A 20,131-nucleotide genomic window follows, 5' to 3' on the forward strand; every position below is an offset into this window, starting at 1 on the left:
TGTTTTTTTTAAATAAAAATTAACATTTATTTAAAGTTTGGTGTAGGATTCCTCCTTGATATTTCTTTTGGCAATCAAAGAAATACATATAAACTATTTTGATACCAAGTAAACAGCTTCTCAATGAAAAACCTTTTCTTATGAACAACCATTTGAAATGGTAGGTACATCAATTAAATACTTAGCAGTGTATAACAGGTTTTGACTCTACTCACTGGGTTTAGTTTTAAATTCATTGTGCATCTGTTGATATTTCATCATTAGTACTTTCAGTTATCTAACCAAAAACAGTCAGTAAAAACGTGTAAAGAGTATGAAAAGATTCAGTCAATGCATGCATTATTTTATAAACTGAAAACTGTTAATTAAATATTTTTTCGTTAGCAGAATAAGAATTTCGGAACGTTTATAAATTTAAGGAGATATATGAAATTCCTGATTGCACAGAGCTACTGTTAGTAACATATGCATTAACCTCTTCTTTTGGCTATTTTTTGTTTGTTGTTGTTGTCGTCATTGTTCTCTCTAGCTTTTCCATTCATTTCTTTATTTCTTTTTTTTTTTTTAGTGTTTTTTCTTCTTGCTTTTTCTTTCTCTCCTTTTCGTAGTTTACACATACACTTAAGGAACCCTAAGCAATACGTACACACCAAAGAGCTCTACTTGTAGAGCAGTTTTATGCCATTAGAGTGATCTGCCCTTAGAATTAAATAGGATAGAAAAAATGAAGTGTTACCCATTTTTTTTTTTTTTTTTTTTTTTAACCGTAGTCATTCTTCTTATGGCGATATCGGCGCACCTTACATATCTTTTTTTAAAGTTTCTGGAAAAGCCGACCACACAGATTCTTCTAAGGGTATGAAAAGTTTAATTTATTATATCAAAAAGAATTGAAAATCAAGAAATTCATTTAAAAATAAGGTTTTATCAAGCTGATAAAATAATTATTGATTTGGAGTATTCTTACACTTAAGAAAATTACTTTCGGTTTTGAATTGCCTTGTTTTTGAAAAGAAAAGATATTATCGAATTCAGGTTTTATCATATTTGTATATTTATTTTTAGCAAATTTCGCTTTTTTGTAAATCAGTGTACATGAAATGCAATAAAAATTTAAAGCATAAAGAAATTACTTGGTGGTTAATGTTTTTGACCAAATAAAAGAAACGAGAGATAGAAAATGATACATACAATATTTAGGCACAAGTTCTTTCATTTTAAAATTCATGTTTTAAATCTGACAATTTTTCTTCATTATTGTAATCTATGTTCTTAAAAATATCTGGAAAACAAAATATTATAATTATAAACATAGGTTTTTATAACTTTCCGCTCATAATTTGTGCATATTTTTAATAGATCACCCGTGCGATTTCAAATGCTCCTGTCAAAATATGGCAGGTGATTTGTGTCTAAAAGCATTTTGCCTTGAATGCCTACTTATTTGTGTGAGCGCATACTGCCGGAGCAGTGACCAAAGCGAAAAATGTGTCATTCCTAAAGAATTCATTTGTGTACCAGATGAATGTGGAAATCCAACGTACGTTTGTGAAGACCCATTTCCAGTTGAACCAGGTAATATAAAATTACTGCCCAGTGAAAATGAAATGTTTTACAAATGTATGTTGTCTGTTAGCTCTTTTAGCTTTAGGACTGTGGCAGTATGCTGTACATGTACATAAATTTCCATATTCAAAATTAAGCACAAATACTAAGTATGGAGTCGGCGTATATATGAATTAGAGCTGTACACATACCGGTACATCTTTGTGCCTTCTAAACAGGAAATTCTTCAAAATTATAGCTCAGTTTTGAATATTTTTGATATTCTCAACAACTAGAATGCATTTGAGTTACCATATCTATATTGGTTTCAAAAACTTTACAATTTCTTTTAAAAAGAAAGATACATAGCGAACATCAATAAATGTTTTATCAGGCCTCTTTTTTTACTCCCCGATAAAAAATCAACAGTAGTACAGGGGAAACTTCAGGAGCACTGTGCAACAATATATTAGAGAAATGGTGTAATGGATAATAAAAAAAACTTCTGGAAAATTTGAAATCACAAAATTTTTCCAAAATCGACAACATAGAAACGTACGACTTTTCAACTTACTTTATTTACAAAAATTCCTCATGATAAATAAAAGTTCGGGCTTTTTTTATATTATTGACAGCTACTTTTTCAATAAAAATGGAACTCGTAAATTTAATACTTACCATGTTATTGATCAATTGAATTTTTTTTTTTTTTTTTTTTTTCTGTTAAAAACATTCTGATTGTACACACAAGTACAGTACTCCAAATTAATATTTAAAGAGATGCTTGAGTTTCATATCGACATTATCTATGTGGTTTTTGGAGACCAGGTCTTCCAACCAACGATTCGAATTCCCATGAATACTTATTTTTGTATTCATGTGATTTAGAATTTGTCCAAAAATCTCAAACGTGAAAAGAAGAAAACATGGAAGGATATGTAGAGAACGAACAGTATTCAATATCAAAGTCAATAAAACAATACAAAACAGGAGCAGAGCAAACACGGACCTCCGAAACATCAGAGGTGGGATCAGGTGCCATGGAGGAGTGATCGGGAAATAACGGAAAAAAATCCGTCGACAATTCAATGTATAAATAATGAACTAACAGTTAGTATGAAAAACGTAAGTCGGCATTTGACTGAACGATAAATTGTATTTGCTGACAAGGTCGTTGTATCAACCATAGAACTTACGAAATTATGACTTTAAACGAGACTGCTGATATTCTTGTTTCATCAACTTGCTTGTCAATAATCTACCTTGTTTTAGAAATTGTTCATACCAAGAGCATGCTCTTGTGTATCGATATACACTCCGTATGCAGGTGATGAAGGTATATTGCTGCATAAGTAAGGGAAGTTGACGATAGAAAAGTTAAAGTCATCACGTTTATCATATAGCGTTGTTGTTAGAATACCATTAACGTCCCTTTGAAGTAAATTATACAAGTATGACACTGATGTGTCAGACTCTGTGGTAACTTTTATCTCAAGCTCTACAGGATATATCGTATCGACGTAGGAATGGAAATTACCATTGTTAATTGACAATACGTCGTCGATATACAATGTATCTAAATGTCGAGTTGAAGGCCACAGCAAGTGTTTTTCTTTTCACGCATACAATTTTGCACAAATTCTGCTTCATCTGAATACAAAAATAGGTCTGCCAATAACAGAGCGCAATTTGTACCCATGGGAATTCCAATAGAATGTTGGAGGACCTGATCTCCAAAAACCACATAGAAATTGTCAATCAGAAACTCAAGCATCTTTTTTATATCAACTTTAGAGTACTTGTGTGTGCAATCAGAATGTGATTTAACAAAATAATTTTGCAAATGACCAATGACGAGGTAAGTAAATTTACGAGGTCCATTTTTATTGGGAAAAAAACAGCTGTCAATGATATCAAAAAGCCTGGAATTTTAATTTATCGTGGGGAATGGTTGTGTATAAATTTGAAAAATCATTTGTTGTGGCCATCAACTGGACATTTAAATACATCGACGATGTATTGTCAATCAACAATGGCTATTTTCGTTCTTATGTCGATACGATATATCCCGGTGAGTTTGAAATAAAAGATACCACATAGTTTGACATCTGTTCATATTTAGATATTTTACTTTAAAAAGTTGTTAATTGTTATCTAATAACCAAGCTCTGTGATGAACGTGAAAGCTTTAAAGCAATATGAGCTGCATTTTTGGAAACTTTATTTTGCTGTAAAAATGTGTTATTATGATAAAGAATGGGTGGACTTAACTGGCCAGAAAAAATGCCGTAAATTTAAGTTTCATAAAATGTCCTTTTTTTTTCTATCATATAAGCCCCCGAAATCTTAACCGTGTATTCACGGTACGGATGTGAAATTAAAACGCTCTTTTCTGGTTAAACTAAATAAATATTGAAGGCTTGGTGCCTGAAGATTTCTTGAATATCAATAGATAATCAGGGTCACGCGTTTTTCATTGTCTGAATACATAGTCAGCGCATGTTTGTCGGCTGTTCTTAAGAAAAGTGTTATTGTATATTGAACAAAATAATGTCACATTAAAAGGAGAAGTGCCGACAAACGTGCGCTCATACCTACTTTAACAAAAAACATGTTCAAAACAAATTTCTCGCTTCCATTGTTATGACTGCGATTGCCCTGTTAAATATCATAATTCATCACGTGATGTCTATCTGCGAGTGTACTCGTGAAAGCAGTTACATTGTATTCTTCTACCTGACCTCGTTGTAAATCATGTCTTTGAGCGTGTGTGGTTGCCGTTTTCAGAATTTAGCAAATTAAATTTAGTTTAAATTGTGCGTGTCATCACACTTTTTAAATAATTACTTTGACATCGCCGTAATTTGCTAAAAACGTATTCGAATTTTTGGAGAGAGAGGGGGGATAGAGAGAGAGAGATGTCAACAATGACGCCGATCGTTAGCCCGCCTCCTATAAATATTGATTACCGTATAAGTGGAAGTTTTAGCGAGACGCAAATTTAGTGATTTATCCATAAAAACTGGTAGTATATTTTTAGCGAGATGTTATTTCAGCGATTTCAAAACGCACATTTAAGGAGCTATTATAAATAAAACGCAATTAATTTTAAGCGATATTCAATTTTAGCGATCTCGGCACCCTCTCTAATAGTGCCAAAATTAAATCCTCGCTAAAAATTCTACTTATACGGTATGTGATTTAAAAACGACTCCGGGTACATGTCAAATTCCGGAAGACGACACTTATGTATCGTTGCTTCAATTTTGATACATGGCAACTGGGCATTGATTTTGCACAAATGTTCCACCCAATATAACCAAGTATACGTCGCTCTTTCCATTGCTTGTAATACACTTTGGATTCACTTCATTTACAGCTTCGTAGAGGAGTCGCAAAAAGATCCAAAATAGGGCTTTAAGTCCACCCATTCTTTTTATGTAACTTAAACCTTTATGACTTAAAATAAAGCAGAAGGAAGACTTCTTTATACAAACCAATACCCCCGGTATACAGTTTTATATAAGAAATCATTATTGTACAAGACGACAGTTAATCAACGTTATTTTTTCTATCATTAAAATAGTTATTTACAATTTTGCAACAAATTCCGACATTAAAGTTGCTGCTCATATTGCTTTAACTTTTCAATCTTCAATTTTCCTTAAGAATGCAGCAATATACCTTCATCACCAGTATGCGGGTATATATTTCTCTCTTGATTCGACACTCACGAGCATGTTCTGCGTTTAAACAATTTCTAAAACGAGGTTTATTATTGACAAACTAGTTCCTGGAACAAGAATATCAGTAGTTTAAAATCATTATTTCGTAAGCTCTGTGGTCGATACAAATACCTTGTCAACAAATACAACTTATCATTCAGTCAAATGCTGACTTACGTTTTTTATATTGTTAGGCCATTATATACACACGGATTTATCGACGGATTTTCTCGTTATTTCCCGATCATACAAGAAACACACGGCGGATGTGACATTTCGGCAGAGAATGCTCACTCCTCCATGGCATTTGATACCGACTCTGATGTTTTTGATGTCCGTGTTTCCTTAATTTCAATTTTATATCGTTTAATAGACTTTTGGGCCTGAATACTGTTTTTATCTCCATATATCTTTAATTGTCCAGAATATAGTATTATGAAAAAACGTAAATAGTCCCTTGGAACTATATGACAGTTGTGTCATTAACGTTATTTCTTAAATTTACTTACGTTTTTAATTGCATTATATACATTATGTATAAGTTATTAAGGATTTTTATTTTCTACAAAATATTTGTAAACTAGAACTGATCACAAGAAAGTTGATTACATAGTCTATTATTATATATTTTCCATTAAAAATTTTAGTATGTCACAAGTAAATGGTGACTTACAGAAAGTAAAAATCGGTTTTGATATATTTTCAAAATAACCCATAGGGGTTGTTGTAGTAATATTTCTTTAACTATACGAAGAAAAATCATTCTTAACAGGGAAATGTCCATATTTTAACAAGAAGCTTCAGAGAATGGACGTCACAGAGTGCACTGCAGAACAAGCGTGTCCCAGTGAACCTTACCTAGCATCAGCTCTCGTTCAGAAAAGTATTTCTTTGATTGATTGATTTCTTATTTATTTGTTTGTTTATTTTTTTATTTATTTATTTATTTATAGATTTATTAAATTATCTATTTATTTATTTCTTCGCGTAATTAATATATTATTCAGTAATCTACATATTTATTAATTATTATTTATTTATTTTATTAATTTATAAATTCCTTATTAAGCACTTTTTTTATAGGCGAAGATTGTCTGGCAAATCCCAAAAGGTTAGTTTCTGTTATTAAAAAAGGATTATGCGATATTCATGATTATTTTTTCTTTATAATTAGAATACAAATTTTTGTGCATTAATTTCCTGTAACTTTTTAAATTTCAGGACAAATCGCTGTTTTGACCAAAATTCGAAAAGGTAAAGTGGATGGAAAGGTTTCAGAATCTATTTGAAGAATAGAAGACAGACGATAGTATCAAAAATAGAATTTCAGTTATGTTTGAAAGAAGGCTAGCAAAGTAAATATATATATTATTTCCTTTTTAAACCACTAAATTTTGTTCTATTTTAGCACAACAGAAATGAATACAAGGCTTCAATCCACGAAACAGCACCAAACAAGCTCTATCGAACACCTGTATGTTTGATTTCTGACAACTAAGATAACGAGTATTATTAGTTTAGTTCAAAGCTTTTCTCTCTAACAAGTGAGATTTATCTCAAGCGGTCCAATTTATACTCGGTTTCTTTAAACAGTAAAAATTGAGATATTTCTTTCTCTTAACATAAGTGTTCTATCCCATTCTGTATAGAAGAGAGATACGTCGTACATACTGAATACATTCTCAAGCCTATATTTAGAATATGTTTATTTCATCTACATTCTGTCTATTATGAAAGAAATTGTAACTTTTGGTTGTTACAGATTTGTTTTTCCAAATATTATTGCATTAAACTCTTTTGAATTGCCAAAAAATCTATTTGAAAAAAAAACATACACTTGTACTTTTATTTTCCTTATTTTGACACATTTTCTTGACTTTTTACTGAATTTAAATCACACATTTTCTTTCAAGAGATGTTTAAGTGTACAACGTATATGGAGAGAACGATCATAGGCAGTTATGCCTGCTGTTCAATCCATTTCTATGTATAAATATATTTTAAACTAAGTGTACAACGTATATTATGAGAGGGGTCTGATATACATGTACTAAATAGTACTAAATTTAATTCTATGAAGGAAAAATATAACGTTTAATAAAATGTCAAAGTTTATTATAAAATGTAATTACTGAGATAAATGAATATTGTCGACATGGTGACTCTTTTTTTTTCTTTTACTCACAAAAGGCCCTTCACCAGCCTGCATCCATATAGCTCTTTTTCCAAATCAAGAGTGTATGATGCAACTATTTTTTTTTATTCCTTACATTGATTATAGAAGTATAGACATAATCATTTAATAAATAAATTATCATATTTTCAAATAGGTAAATGTTGGCAAGTGTCATTATAAAGAACACCTTTTTGTATTTAGAGAAATTTCAGCTTCCAAAAACATGCATACAATGTACGTGTATGGTATCATTTAAGCATTGAATTCATATTTTGGGATGTTTTCGGTCCTTCAACACACCTGGCCGTGCCAAAAACGCGTGGTATGATAATTTGACGGGACGGCCAGGTTTTTCATAGGACCGAAGACATCCCAAAATATAGATTCAATGCTTATATTGACATTCTCGAATTTTTCATCTCCATAATTGTTTATTTCGGTTCGAAGACGGTACTGTTTGAGCGTTATTGTGCCCTAAAAATTTATTGTTCTTAAAAAGTTATGAAATTGGCTTTAACAATAGTTGAGTAGATGAATACGATAAATCATAAAAGAATATGGCATGATGAAGAGCCTTTCTTGAAATATGACGTCATTAATTTGGTACATTTTTAAGTTAAATGCAGAAATGCTTCAAAATGACTGGTTTTCCTGCTTATTTTCCTTTAGAAAATAGTGTCTACCACCGTCGCCCGCTTTAATTTTTGGATATATTGTGCATACAACTATGAAAAATCCCAGATCTCAAAATCTTTCCGGGCGACGGTGGCAGAGTATGTTTTCTGAAAGAAAATTCCACTAAAAATTGATGTCTTCTGCAACTTTTAAAGAAAATACGGGAAAATGCACAGGTTAATGACGTCACAATTAGCATTTAGGAGGTCATATGAGAAAAACCATTCGTGTATTCTTACTGCAGAGAATTTCTATGATTCAGAAAGAATTAATTTTAATTTCTTATATCACTTTCATATTTTAGAAAAATATAGGGCTTTATTTGTATTGAAACTGTACCTTCTTTCTTTAGCGCCCTTTAAAACTAGTGTGCTTTATAGACGTAAGAGGCGTTTGTAACGTTTGTGACGTTGCAAAATTAAATAACGCAAACGAACATTGCGAGGAAAAAAAGTGACAAATTGATTTTAAAAGCTTATTTGTTGTATTTTTACGTTAATTTAAAAGGGTTAATTTTTTTAAATCAAATTTTGTCAAAACAATGTACATTTTGGTGTTCTAAAGTAGTAAAAATGCATGTATTTCTTACTGTGTATTCTAGCGCGCGGTGACAAGGTTTCGCGTGTGTTATTTAAGGGGGGCGACTGGGATTTTATTGTGTAAAAACTAAAATAGCGAAAATCTCTATTTTTATACCATATACAACTTACATTGACTTCAGAGTATATGCCAAGTTTAGGGAAAATCTACCGTCCAGGTATAACTATAGGATTATATAGGAAAGTGCCAAATTTTCGCACTTTAAAGCAAATTATACAAATACTACTTTAGACTTTTTACTCAAACTATAACATATGATGAGTAATACTATATTGTACATTATATGTAAGAAACACAAAAATCTATCGTCTTGTTTCCAGAGGGGACATTTCAGAATGCCAAATAATAACGAATTTTCCTGTATTTATAGAGTACCACGAAATATGAAGGATACAAAGAATTTATACAAAAAAAATTTTAAAAAAATGAAAGAGACATTCTCAAATTTCTATGTTTTAAATTTCATGAGCATAAATTTATTACCTTTTCTTTAATAACATTTTATTACCCCCTTCTTTGAGATCTTCACTTTATCATTACGTCAAAAACACACTTTTACGACGTCAATCTACCTATCAGTTGAAAAAATCGTTTTCAAAATCAGTTTTATAAAATTTTGATTACATTTTTCAGCCTATAATTTCTTAATTCTATAAATTTTTATTAATTAAGTGAAAAAATTGCTTTAAAACAGTAAATACGTAACTTTATTTTACTATGATGCCCGAAATATTGCGCAGTGTAAACCCCAGTCGGTCCCCTTTGAGCATTGAATTCATATTCTTGGATGTCCTATGACACACCTGGCCGTGCCGACAAATTGAATTCCGCGCGTTAGCGCGGTATGATAATTTGTCGGCACGGCCAGGTGTGTTATCGGACCGAAGACATCCCAAAATATAAATTCAATGCTTATATTTACATTCTCTAAATTTTCATCTCCATAATTGTTTATTTCGATAATGTTTAATGTGAATTTAGTGCCCTTCAAAACTGGTGTGCTTTATAGACGTAAGAGCCGTTTGTGACGTTGCAAAGTTAAATAACGCAAACGAATATTGCGAGGAAAAAGGTGACAAATTAATTTTGAACGCTTATTTGTTGTATTTTTACGTTAATTTGAAAGGGTTAATTTTTTTTTTTAAATCAAATTTTGTCAAAACACTTTACATTTTGGTGTTCCTACACAATTGAAAATGCACATAGTTCCTACTGTGTATTCTAACGCGCGGTGACAAGGTTTCGCGTGTGTTACAGAAATTGGAAGGTCGTGGATTTCTAACGGATTTTGTAAAGCAAATTACACTGAATGTCAATATATTTAAGTTGTGATAAGGCTACTATAACTTTATGTAGAACACATTAATAGTTGAACATGCTGAACGTTATTAGAATATTACAGCATTATATTTACATCGACTGAATATTTTCTCCTTTATTTCTTAAGATAACCCGTTGCGTTAATCACTGCATGAACTACATTAGGCGTGTCGCCTGTACAGATTTCTTGATCAATGGCTGTTCCATCAATGGAACGTATAAAGACGTTCGCATCATTAATACAATAATTAATCTTTGTAATCCTACTTTAAATGATTATTTAAACAGATATAAATATAAACAATAAAATGCATTTCTTTGTTTGTTATTACTGGAATTAAAGGACGCAGCTATTGCAGAAAAAATTTACATAACCCGCTTACGCGGGTTATGTATTTTTTCTGCAACAGCTGCTTCCGTTAATTCCAGTAATAACAAACAAAGAAAGCATTTTATTGTTTAAGTAAACTGAAACTTATTAACAGATATAAAACTGACAATTTTTTTACTTTTGTCTCTTGAACAGACCACGAGACAGTGGCGGATCAGGAGCAGCAATAGGGGTGGTGGTGGTTCTACTGATCCTTGTGGCTATATTGGTGATGCTAGTGGTGTTTTACAGGAGAAACATATGTGGTGTCAGGAAAACAATAGAGCCATTGGTTGATAGTATGTATTTTAAGGGTACAAAAACAATTTACTGAAAGCAGTGCAAATATCATTAATGGAATTATCCAGTTTTGCAATTGAACTTTAAAATTAAATAAGACGAGAAATTAAGATACAAATTAATTAAATTTTTTCACACTTTATAGATATCAGAAACCATCTTCAAACCAACAGAGAAAGTGAAATAATACCTTCTGATAGAAATGGTAAGTTAAGACATATGTTCTAGTAAAAATCATGTTTATCACCTCGAACAAGGAGAATTTATATAAAAAAAATGTTTATTGATCAAATAAAATGTACAAATATATTTTCAGGATATTAAAACAAATGCATGTATTATCAATATGCATGTTCTAGTTAGAGGATATTCTTTGCTTTTTTGAGGATATGGAATTTTTTTTAGAGTAGGACAAGATTATGCTAATACATGTATTAATGAGAACAACGCAAACTTATATTGTATAACAAAAATTCCTGCCTCATGAGTTAAATAAATTCCATATTGCACTACAAAACTTTCTGTTTTATTATGCTTTCCTTGATTGTATTATTTGTATCTGTCTTTTAATAACATAATGTCGTAGGCTGAGACGTCGTAATTGAGTAGGCAAGACATTTTAGCCTAGCTAATGATTGGAAGATTGAAAACATTGTAAACAAAGACATCAACAATGTGTTTGGGGAAAGTTTTGCAATTTTAGTCTGTCAGTATGGTTTATTTACTCTTATCACAGGTCAGGAATATTTTGTTCTAAATAGGAATGAAAATTGAGATTAGCTGCACTTCTGATAGTCTGCCCTTCCATGACAGAGTATCACTTTCACATCCTTTAACACCGTACAGTCACTGTGGTACTGCAGTCTTTTGTCAATTCCAAATGCTTTATTTTATCGTAGCAGAAAAAGAGGTCTTATGCGCTAGGGTAAAAACACTTAGATACCAACAGGAAAATTTTATTAAATTTCATTTATTTATTAACTATTTATTCATTAACTATAAATCAAGACTGCATGTTTTTTTTAAAGATGAGGAGGCAGGAGAAGCAGTTGAGACTGAAAAGCCTTTACTTCCAGGTAAATACGTATCTATCCTAAAGTCGAAGACGTTTAACGAATGTTTTTCATGATTAAAAACAAGATGTGTTTGTGAAACACTGTGCGCCCGGCGGCAACAAAGTTAGCATATAGGTCTTAGTCAAGGTCACAAGCTTAAGGTTATTGACCTTGGTGTCATTTGAAAGAACTTGATTAGTGGAGTATGCAGTTCAAATATGAAGTCTCTATCTCTCGTGGTTCAAAAGTTATGGCGAAGGTTAAAGTTTGCAGGAAAAAAGATATTTTCAGAACAGCTGCCACAGTGAAGGTCACAAGGTCATTGACCTTGGTGTCATTTGAAAGAGCTTAATTAGTGAAGTATGCATACGAAATATGAAGTCTCTATCTTTTATGGTTCAAAAGTTCTAGCGAAGGTTAAAGTTTGCAGACAAACAAACAAACAGATAGACAGGACAACAACAATATACGCCCCGGATCTATCGATTCGGGCGCATAAAAAAGATTTAAATGTACAATTATAACACTCAGTGGATTTTTAGATACTCCGTTAAAATAGTGAGTGTGTTTCTCTAAGATATTTTTATACAATTTTATCATTTGCTACTTTGTCAATTTATCTCACAATCTCAACTTGACTGAAAGTATTTATAGATGAAGCAGAATTTGTGTTTTCAAATACAGGGACACATTTTTTTTCAAAATGAGTTGAAAAGAGAAAACTATGAAGTATTCATTTTAAAAATTGAGGCTTTGCAAGTGCTGCTCTTTAATAAAATGTACAAGTATTTTTCAAACTGTTTGCACATTTCCTTGTTTTGCAAAATGTTTGACTTCTTGAGACTAATATTATTTACATCTTTAATGCATTAGTTGAATACTGTTTACCCCGTCATCTGTACATTTTTTCACTGGAAATTCAACCATTTAGTTTTGGTCCCTTTTAGCTCACCTTAGCTGATAGCTCAAGATAGCTTTTCTGATCACACGGTGTTTGTTTTCCGTTCATCCGTCCGTCTGTAAACTTTTCACGTTTTTTTTTATATCTTATGGACAATAGATCCAATTTTAACCAAAGTTGGTATAAAATATCTTTAGTTGAAGGGGAATTGTTAAAACGAAATCCCACCCATCACCCGCCTCCCCATACAAGGGGAAATATTCAAAAGAAGGTAAAAATAGGGTTTGCCATTTATTTAAAAAAACACGAAAAAGAGTCTTCTTCCCGAGAAACACTGCGCCCGGAAAGCTGAAACTTATGCGCAATTTTACTCAGGTATTGGAAATTCTAAATTCTTCCATCATTGTCCCGGGAGTAAGTTGGGACCATACAAGGGAATCAAAGTTTTATTTTTAGGAAAAGCCTTAAAAACTCTTATCTTCTCAAGAGCCAATGGGCCAGAGAAGCTGAAATGTATGTGGAAGCAACCTGGGATGGTGTAAATCATGAAATAACGCACCGTCTCAAAAATTTATTCAGTAACAGATATAAAATTTTCTTTTGTGAATATAAAGAACATTTTTAGCCTTAATGTTTAAATGTCAGTTTATCATAGTTAAGCATTTATAAATGTAAATGACCAATTTTTTTATTTAAATCTTTAACTGTCTTAATGATCATGTGGATTAGTTATTTAACACATTGATATAAACAAGACGAAGACTTCATTCCTAGATTTATACTCAGGTCTACATGTAATCTTATCAAATAAAATTGCTAATCTTTTTATGCACTTAAATTCTTACAGGTAATGAAGCTCCAGTGAATGGCTTAGAAAAACAGAAACAAGGTAATTTTGTGTTCAGAGTTGTACGAATTCGATTCCAGACATTTTCAAGATATGGAATTCTAAATATTAAGTTTTGGTTCGTTTTATAACGGTATATAACTGCATTGAGAGCCCTCCCCCTGTGTAAGATATGTACATGTATGTTCATTGAATTCTCTTTTATTTTTATTCTCTACTAACTCTATAGTTCAAATTTAGTAGGGACTTACTCTGGGCGAAAACATCATCTTTATTTCATGATATTTTTTTCTTAATGAAACACTGCTTTTATAATGGCACTTTACCAGTCTCTTCCATTTAATAGTATTATATTTTCAAATGAAAAAAATTTAGGGAAAAAAAGAGAAAATGTATAGCTTTGAAATTCAAGTGTATTAAATAAATTAATAAAGTACAACCACTAAAACCGACTATCTATTAGATTATGTGCTTCTAGTTAAACTTAAAAACCTACATTCAAAGTAATATAACAGATAAATTATATTAAAAACCATTAAAAAAAATTGGTCATCAGCATGCCTAGATATAGCAGGGATTAGGGTGGGTGGTGTTGGTAGGTGACTGCCCCTCCCTAGATTTTCAGTTACTAGTATTTAATCAACGAACCTTGGGCACCTCCTAAGAAACTCGTATCCCGGGTAAAATGGCAAGAAAGTGAATAAATATAAAAAAAAAATGAATGTAAAACCTGGAAGTCACAGCTGTATAAACACACAATTAACAATGATCCTGCAACCAAAATTGTCCAGGCCAAGTTAAAGCTGACATGAACTCTTAAAAAGCCATCATTTTTCATCTTTGTAAGACTTACTACATTCCTGTACACCTTTGTCCGCCATATTTCTTCGATTCCGCCATATTTAAAGCTGACATGAACTCTTAAAAAGGCATCCGTTTTCATCTTTGTACGACTTACTACATTCCTGTACGCCCTTGTCCGCCATATTTCTTCGATTCCGCCATATTTAATCGAAGATTTTTGGCCACCTGTACCTGCTATATATAGCCTTGTAGAATTGTTTCACTTGAGTGATTTTCTAGCCTGACTATCGACATGTACACATCTCCGATAGCAAAGTTGTCATAAATCCATAAACTGACCAAAAACATGTTTTAAAAGTTAAAAAATCCAACAAAAACTATAACAAAACTGAGAAGTGAATAATTTTTTAATGTATTTGCTGCAATTTAGAAAAAAAATAACACGGAAAACAGCAAAAACCGTTTGGATATGCACGCATGCAGGTCGAGAATATGCATCGAACGCAGTGATAAAGATATTTACCTGAATACTGCTATCGTTACAGGGATGTGCACATGTCTAAAGAAATATCCTATTTTACTTTTATTGAAATATGCATCTCAGAAGTCATGTAATCCATTGCTAACTGAACAGTAAATAATTTTCATCACATAGCACTTGGACGCACGTGGTCCACGACGATCAGTCTATTTGTTCAGGGGAAATTCAAAGGTGAAAAGCTTACTGGTATTTGGTTGATTGAAAAAATGCAAATAATTTTTTCAATCAACCAAATATTACTGCTGTCTGTATATGTAAATGTAAACAAGTTTTAGAAACTTGGCTTAACTACATTACATTTATTTCATAGCGAGCAACATTACGAATCATTCATCCTTTGACTAGATTCTCTCGTGAAAGGGGGGGGTAATAAAAATTGCATAACTCTCTCTGAAAAAGATCGGATTTTATTACGATCAAATATTTTCATTATAAATACTTTGTATTGGCTTTATTTTTTTTTTTTAATATAGACCTAATATAACTTGATTTAAACTTATTTTATAATTTTTTACACAATAAACGAGCTTGATGCTGTGGTACATGAATGATCGAAATAGAATTCATCGGCGGATCCAGAGGTGGGGTGGGGTTCCGGGGATTGGACCCCCTTTATTTTTGCACATACATACACAGAGAGAGAAAGAGAGAGAATGTTTTTTTCTGCAATATAAAAGATAGATATAATTTGAAGAATTTAAAAAAATCTCCTTTGTCCTGTCTGTTCGCTAGATCTGTAGATTTTCGCGGATTTGCTTTCCTCTTTGTACCTTCAATCATTTTTCAGTCATTTATTTGAATCTCTTCACCATTTTACAACAGTATACAGAGATCACAAAATATATAGGTGATTTTATACATAACAGTAGATCTATAAAGCATGCGTGAATAAGAAACTAAACAAAAATTGTACGTTGCTATAAATCTGAAGTATGGGAATTTAGGCCGGGGGCATATTTTATTTTTTTTCTTTATAAAAGAGCACAATTTTCACAGAAAACAGTATCTATTGTTACTCATAATGTGTTAAGAATTAATTACATTCTGAAATTTTATGCTTTTTTCTGTTAAGCATAGCATTCTTTCTGAAAGTAACGAGCTGCACTTTAGTATGTATTGAAACTCATCTCCAAGTTCTTTTATCTTGTCTTGGTAACCCTGGCTAAGGGCTCCGATTACCCACCAGTAACATGCAAGGTAGATTCCAGCGAACTTTGGCTATACCATTTTTGAACACCTCAGAAGTAACTAACTTTTAGAAGTATACATGAAATATACATGGAATATTTCGTTTCAGTGAAGATAAAGGTTTAAATTGTTCCCGTAGTATGCAAATGGAGGGGGCTTTTCTAATGATAATCTTTTGCTGCAGTTTTAAATAATATTTTGATTTGGAAGCTCCCTCCACATTTTTTGTTGCCGGAAAATGCGCAGATTCAAGCATTTTTAAAAGTAATGTCCCGAACAAAAAAGTTACAGGAAGCCCCCCTAAAAAAATGGATATTAGAGTGTGATACATAGGGGTTTTTTAAAAGTTTTTTTGTGTTTGTTTGTTTGTTTGTTTGTTTGTTTTTTTTTTTTTTTTTTGCTTGTCAACTGAATTTGGAGGTCCCCCGTCAATACAAATTGAAGTGGCCGTGGTGTGATTCTAGGCATGAGTGCCATGCGCGGATCTATTGCGGGGTCAGGACCACCCCCACCCCCCGGGATTTGCAAGGTTATGAAATTTATATACTAAAGCAAGGAAAAAAGTTTACGTTGGACCCCCCTCGGAAAACGCAGACTCCCTGGTAAATGCGAATTTATGTTAAATTGGATGAAAAGTCTAAGGTTCGAAGCTTATTTATACAATGTTTGTTTTGTTCTGTTTGTGTATGTATAACTGTAATGATTTTGTACATTGTTCTATATGCACCACTGTGGGCCGAAATTGATTGAATAAATATTCTAAGTCTAATTCTTATCAGAAGTCATCGACTCCCCCCCCCCCCCCCCCCCCCCCCCCCCCACCACGAAATAAGTTATTGAAGTCTGGGCGAGTTTACGAGTCTGTTTTTTATTTTTTTATTTTTTTTTTTTTTTTTTTTTGCTTGTCAAGAAATTTCTGGGTTAGATTTTTTATTTGGAACTGAGGTGGATCCCCCCCCCCGGAAAAAAATTGTTGGATTTGCGCCTGAGTGCTGAGGGCACCGACCTGGAATCCCCCCTTTCTAAAAATGGCTGGATCCGCCCCTGGAATTAATTGTGCGTTATATTTCTTGACATAAAATGTTAATAGTCGAAGCATATAGGAAGGGATAGCAAACTGCCGATGAGAGTCCCACATTCTTCCAAAAATTAGCTTTTTATACCTCTTGCCTTAATTATTTTTGTTCAGATTCCTTACCTGAGCTAGAAGGTATTTGAGAAAGTTCCCAATGTTCCCATTCCTTTGATGTAGATTTGACGTTTATTTCCCTTTTAATTTCGGCGTTTAGGTTTATTTTTCTTGTCAAAAGTAAAATTATCATTTCAATTTTTGAACAAGTTTCCGTACTACGGAAGCCCGTTGGTGCCACGTATGAAAAATATTTTATCTGGCCGCTACTTATTATTGGCGGCCGCCACTTGTGTATCTGGCGGCCGCCATTTATTATTTCGCGGCCGCCACTTATATATCTGGCGGCCGCCACATAAATTATTTTGCAAAAGGTGAGTGTTATTGGGTTAAGAAGATGGATGTTGACACAACCGCTGCTTATTGATAAAAAAGTAAATGATAAAAAACGAATTCTGAAATATTGGAACACCATTCTTGGAAATCCAAAATGCAAAACTTCATTTAATTCTCAACCAATCATAGCTTACAGCAAACACCATGATTTATGTCCGTGACCCCTGATGAGGCTTCTTAATAATCGAAACACTCTACAAATACTTGCATAATTCAAATCAAATATTAATCTGCTCTATGCTAAAACATATCTGTAAGAAGTGTGGATTGGAGTGTTGGTTCATAATAAATCTCTTACAAGTTTGGTTGATTGATGTTGCTATTATAATTTTTACACTGTATCCACCTCTTAAACCACACATTAAAACATGTGCGCGATTCAGGAAGCCAGGTGTTATCTGGCGGCCGCCATATAAATTATGTGGAGGCCGCCAAATATTATGTAGCGGCCGCCAGATATATAAGTGGCGGCCGCCAATAAAATAAGTGGCGGCCGCCAATTAATAAGTGGCGACCGCCAGATGTTAGATAGCGGCCGCCAGATAAATTATGTGGCGGCCGCCAGATATTATATAGCGGCCGCCAGAAAAATATGTGGCGACCGCCATTAAAACTATGTGGCGGCCGCCATAAAAATTATGTGGCGGCCGCCAGATATATAAGTGGCGGCCGCCAAATAATAAGTGGCGACCGCCACATAATTATGTGGCGGCCGCCATATATACAAGTGGCGGCCGCCAAATAATAAGTGGCGGCCGCCAGATAAAATATTTTTCGTACGTGGCACCAACGGGCTTCCGTAAGTTTCGACATCCCCGCCTGAAAAAAATTCTTGATCTGTCCCAGGATCTAATAAATGGTACAGCACAAAATGCATATGATTTTATATCTCTTATTGCGCTTACGGATGGTTACAGGAGAATAAAGAGAGTTCAATGAATAAAATAGTGATTAAAAATTATCTGTATTCAACCAGGTTTCAAGTATCCCTATCCTACTTTTTAACAACATCTACCAAATATTGCAACAGAAATTATTTTTATTTTTAAAAAAGCTAGACTTTCAGACAGGGATACTGAAATCTCGAAAGACTTTCTGTAATAATCATAAAACAGCCACATTCCTCAAAAATGCACATACTTTGTGGTCGGAGTGAGGCAATAAAAAATCTCGAAAAATGGAATTGGCAGATATGTCTGTCTTCCAAGACTATTTAGGTAACGGTCATGTTAATTATTTCTGCCCCCCCCCCCCCTTAAAAATACAAATGCCTACATGTCAATCTAAACAAGGGATGTTTTTTTTTTGCGTGTGTGTTAAAGAACGAACAAATGTACACGTAAAATTTTGTATTCTGGTTAAATGCTTTTAAGTCTTGAACTAAATAATTACCGTATATCAAATTACTTGGTTTAGGTTTGAGATTAGTACTAAAATAATCAGTTGTAATTGACAAATGAATTTTGCGATGCAAAACAACTGCAGACTATATATAGAATGTTTATTAGAACTAGATAGACTATTTTCAGTTGTACCTTATAAAGTCGTTATAATTATACTTTAGCCACACCCACCCACCCCCCCCCCACCCCTTTCAGCTGCGCAAATACCAAATAACTTCTCTTTTCCACTTGTGATATTTTCCCTGACCAAAATCTGATCAGCACGGACTACATGTAAGTGTTTTGATGTGCTAGGCTGAACGGAGTAGTCACAGGGTGTTTACTTTTGATTTTTTATGGAGTTTATTTCTTTTTTGTGTTGCATTTTTCAATAAATGGAATTCAGGGTGTATATCACTTGACTTGTGCACATCTTCGAACCGATGCAGAGTTCTTATTACCAGGTATGGGTACGTTTACAGCGTTCGACGCGTTTTCTCGATATGCATCAAAGTCTGCATAAAACCTGCAAATCAAAGACACTGGTTGTTTTGTTCTATTCAAATGATAGTAATTTCAGAGTGTGTTTACGCGTTTTAGTGCTTTTTATTTCATGTTTATTCTGCATAAATTGGCGCAGTGTAAAAATGCGTACTCGTGCAACTAAAACTTTCTTTCAAACTTGCATTTTCTTTCTCTTTTTAATTACATTTGATTCAAATCAATAATTATTCAGAAATATGATTATTATGTTTATTGTGGTTTTGAAATGTCTTGATCTCCTCATGTGTTCTCATATGCTTTACCATCGGAGATGTGCACAAGTAACGAGGACAAAGGATCCGCCATATTTACTTTCGTATCTGTCACATAGTAAACTGCACGGGGAAAAAAGCTGAATTTCGTTGCAACAAATATAGCAAGAAGGTCATTAAAATATTTTTTCTCTTATTTAAACCTACCACAATCCATATCGTATGAAATTAAAATTCTAAATAATTCACTGGTATTTTTAATCATGCGTTGATTTTGCCGATTTCGGTTTTGTTTACTGAAAAAGGAAACCGCCATTTCTACTTTCGGTTTCGAGTCACCTGACATATAACGTGATTTCTCGCTCATTTGTACGTGGATTTTTATGTGTAATACGTCATAGAAATGTGGAAAATGGCAGATG

The 20,131-nt window shown here is 32.9% G+C and overlaps 1 protein-coding gene across 1 annotated transcript; it reads left to right on the forward strand.

Moving 5' to 3' along the window:
• Positions 1–805: 805 nt before the first annotated feature.
• LOC134273358 (uncharacterized) lies at positions 806–13,556 on the forward strand (the record flags this gene model as incomplete). The annotated part of the gene is made up of 10 exons (XM_062755554.1): positions 806–856; positions 1,360–1,575; positions 6,043–6,153; positions 6,354–6,381; positions 6,492–6,524; positions 6,679–6,744; positions 10,568–10,710; positions 10,857–10,916; positions 11,740–11,787; positions 13,515–13,556. Coding segments are annotated over exons 2-10 (712 nt in total), but the record flags the coding sequence as incomplete, so codon positions are not given.
• Between the last annotated feature and the right edge of the window lie 6,575 nt (positions 13,557–20,131).

Source organism: Saccostrea cucullata, unplaced genomic scaffold (genome assembly GCF_032062105.1).
Source record: "Saccostrea cucullata isolate Sc308-1 unplaced genomic scaffold, CSIRO_AGI_Scuc_v1 ctg7910, whole genome shotgun sequence".
Taxonomy (NCBI): Eukaryota; Metazoa; Mollusca; class Bivalvia; order Ostreida; family Ostreidae; genus Saccostrea; species Saccostrea cuccullata.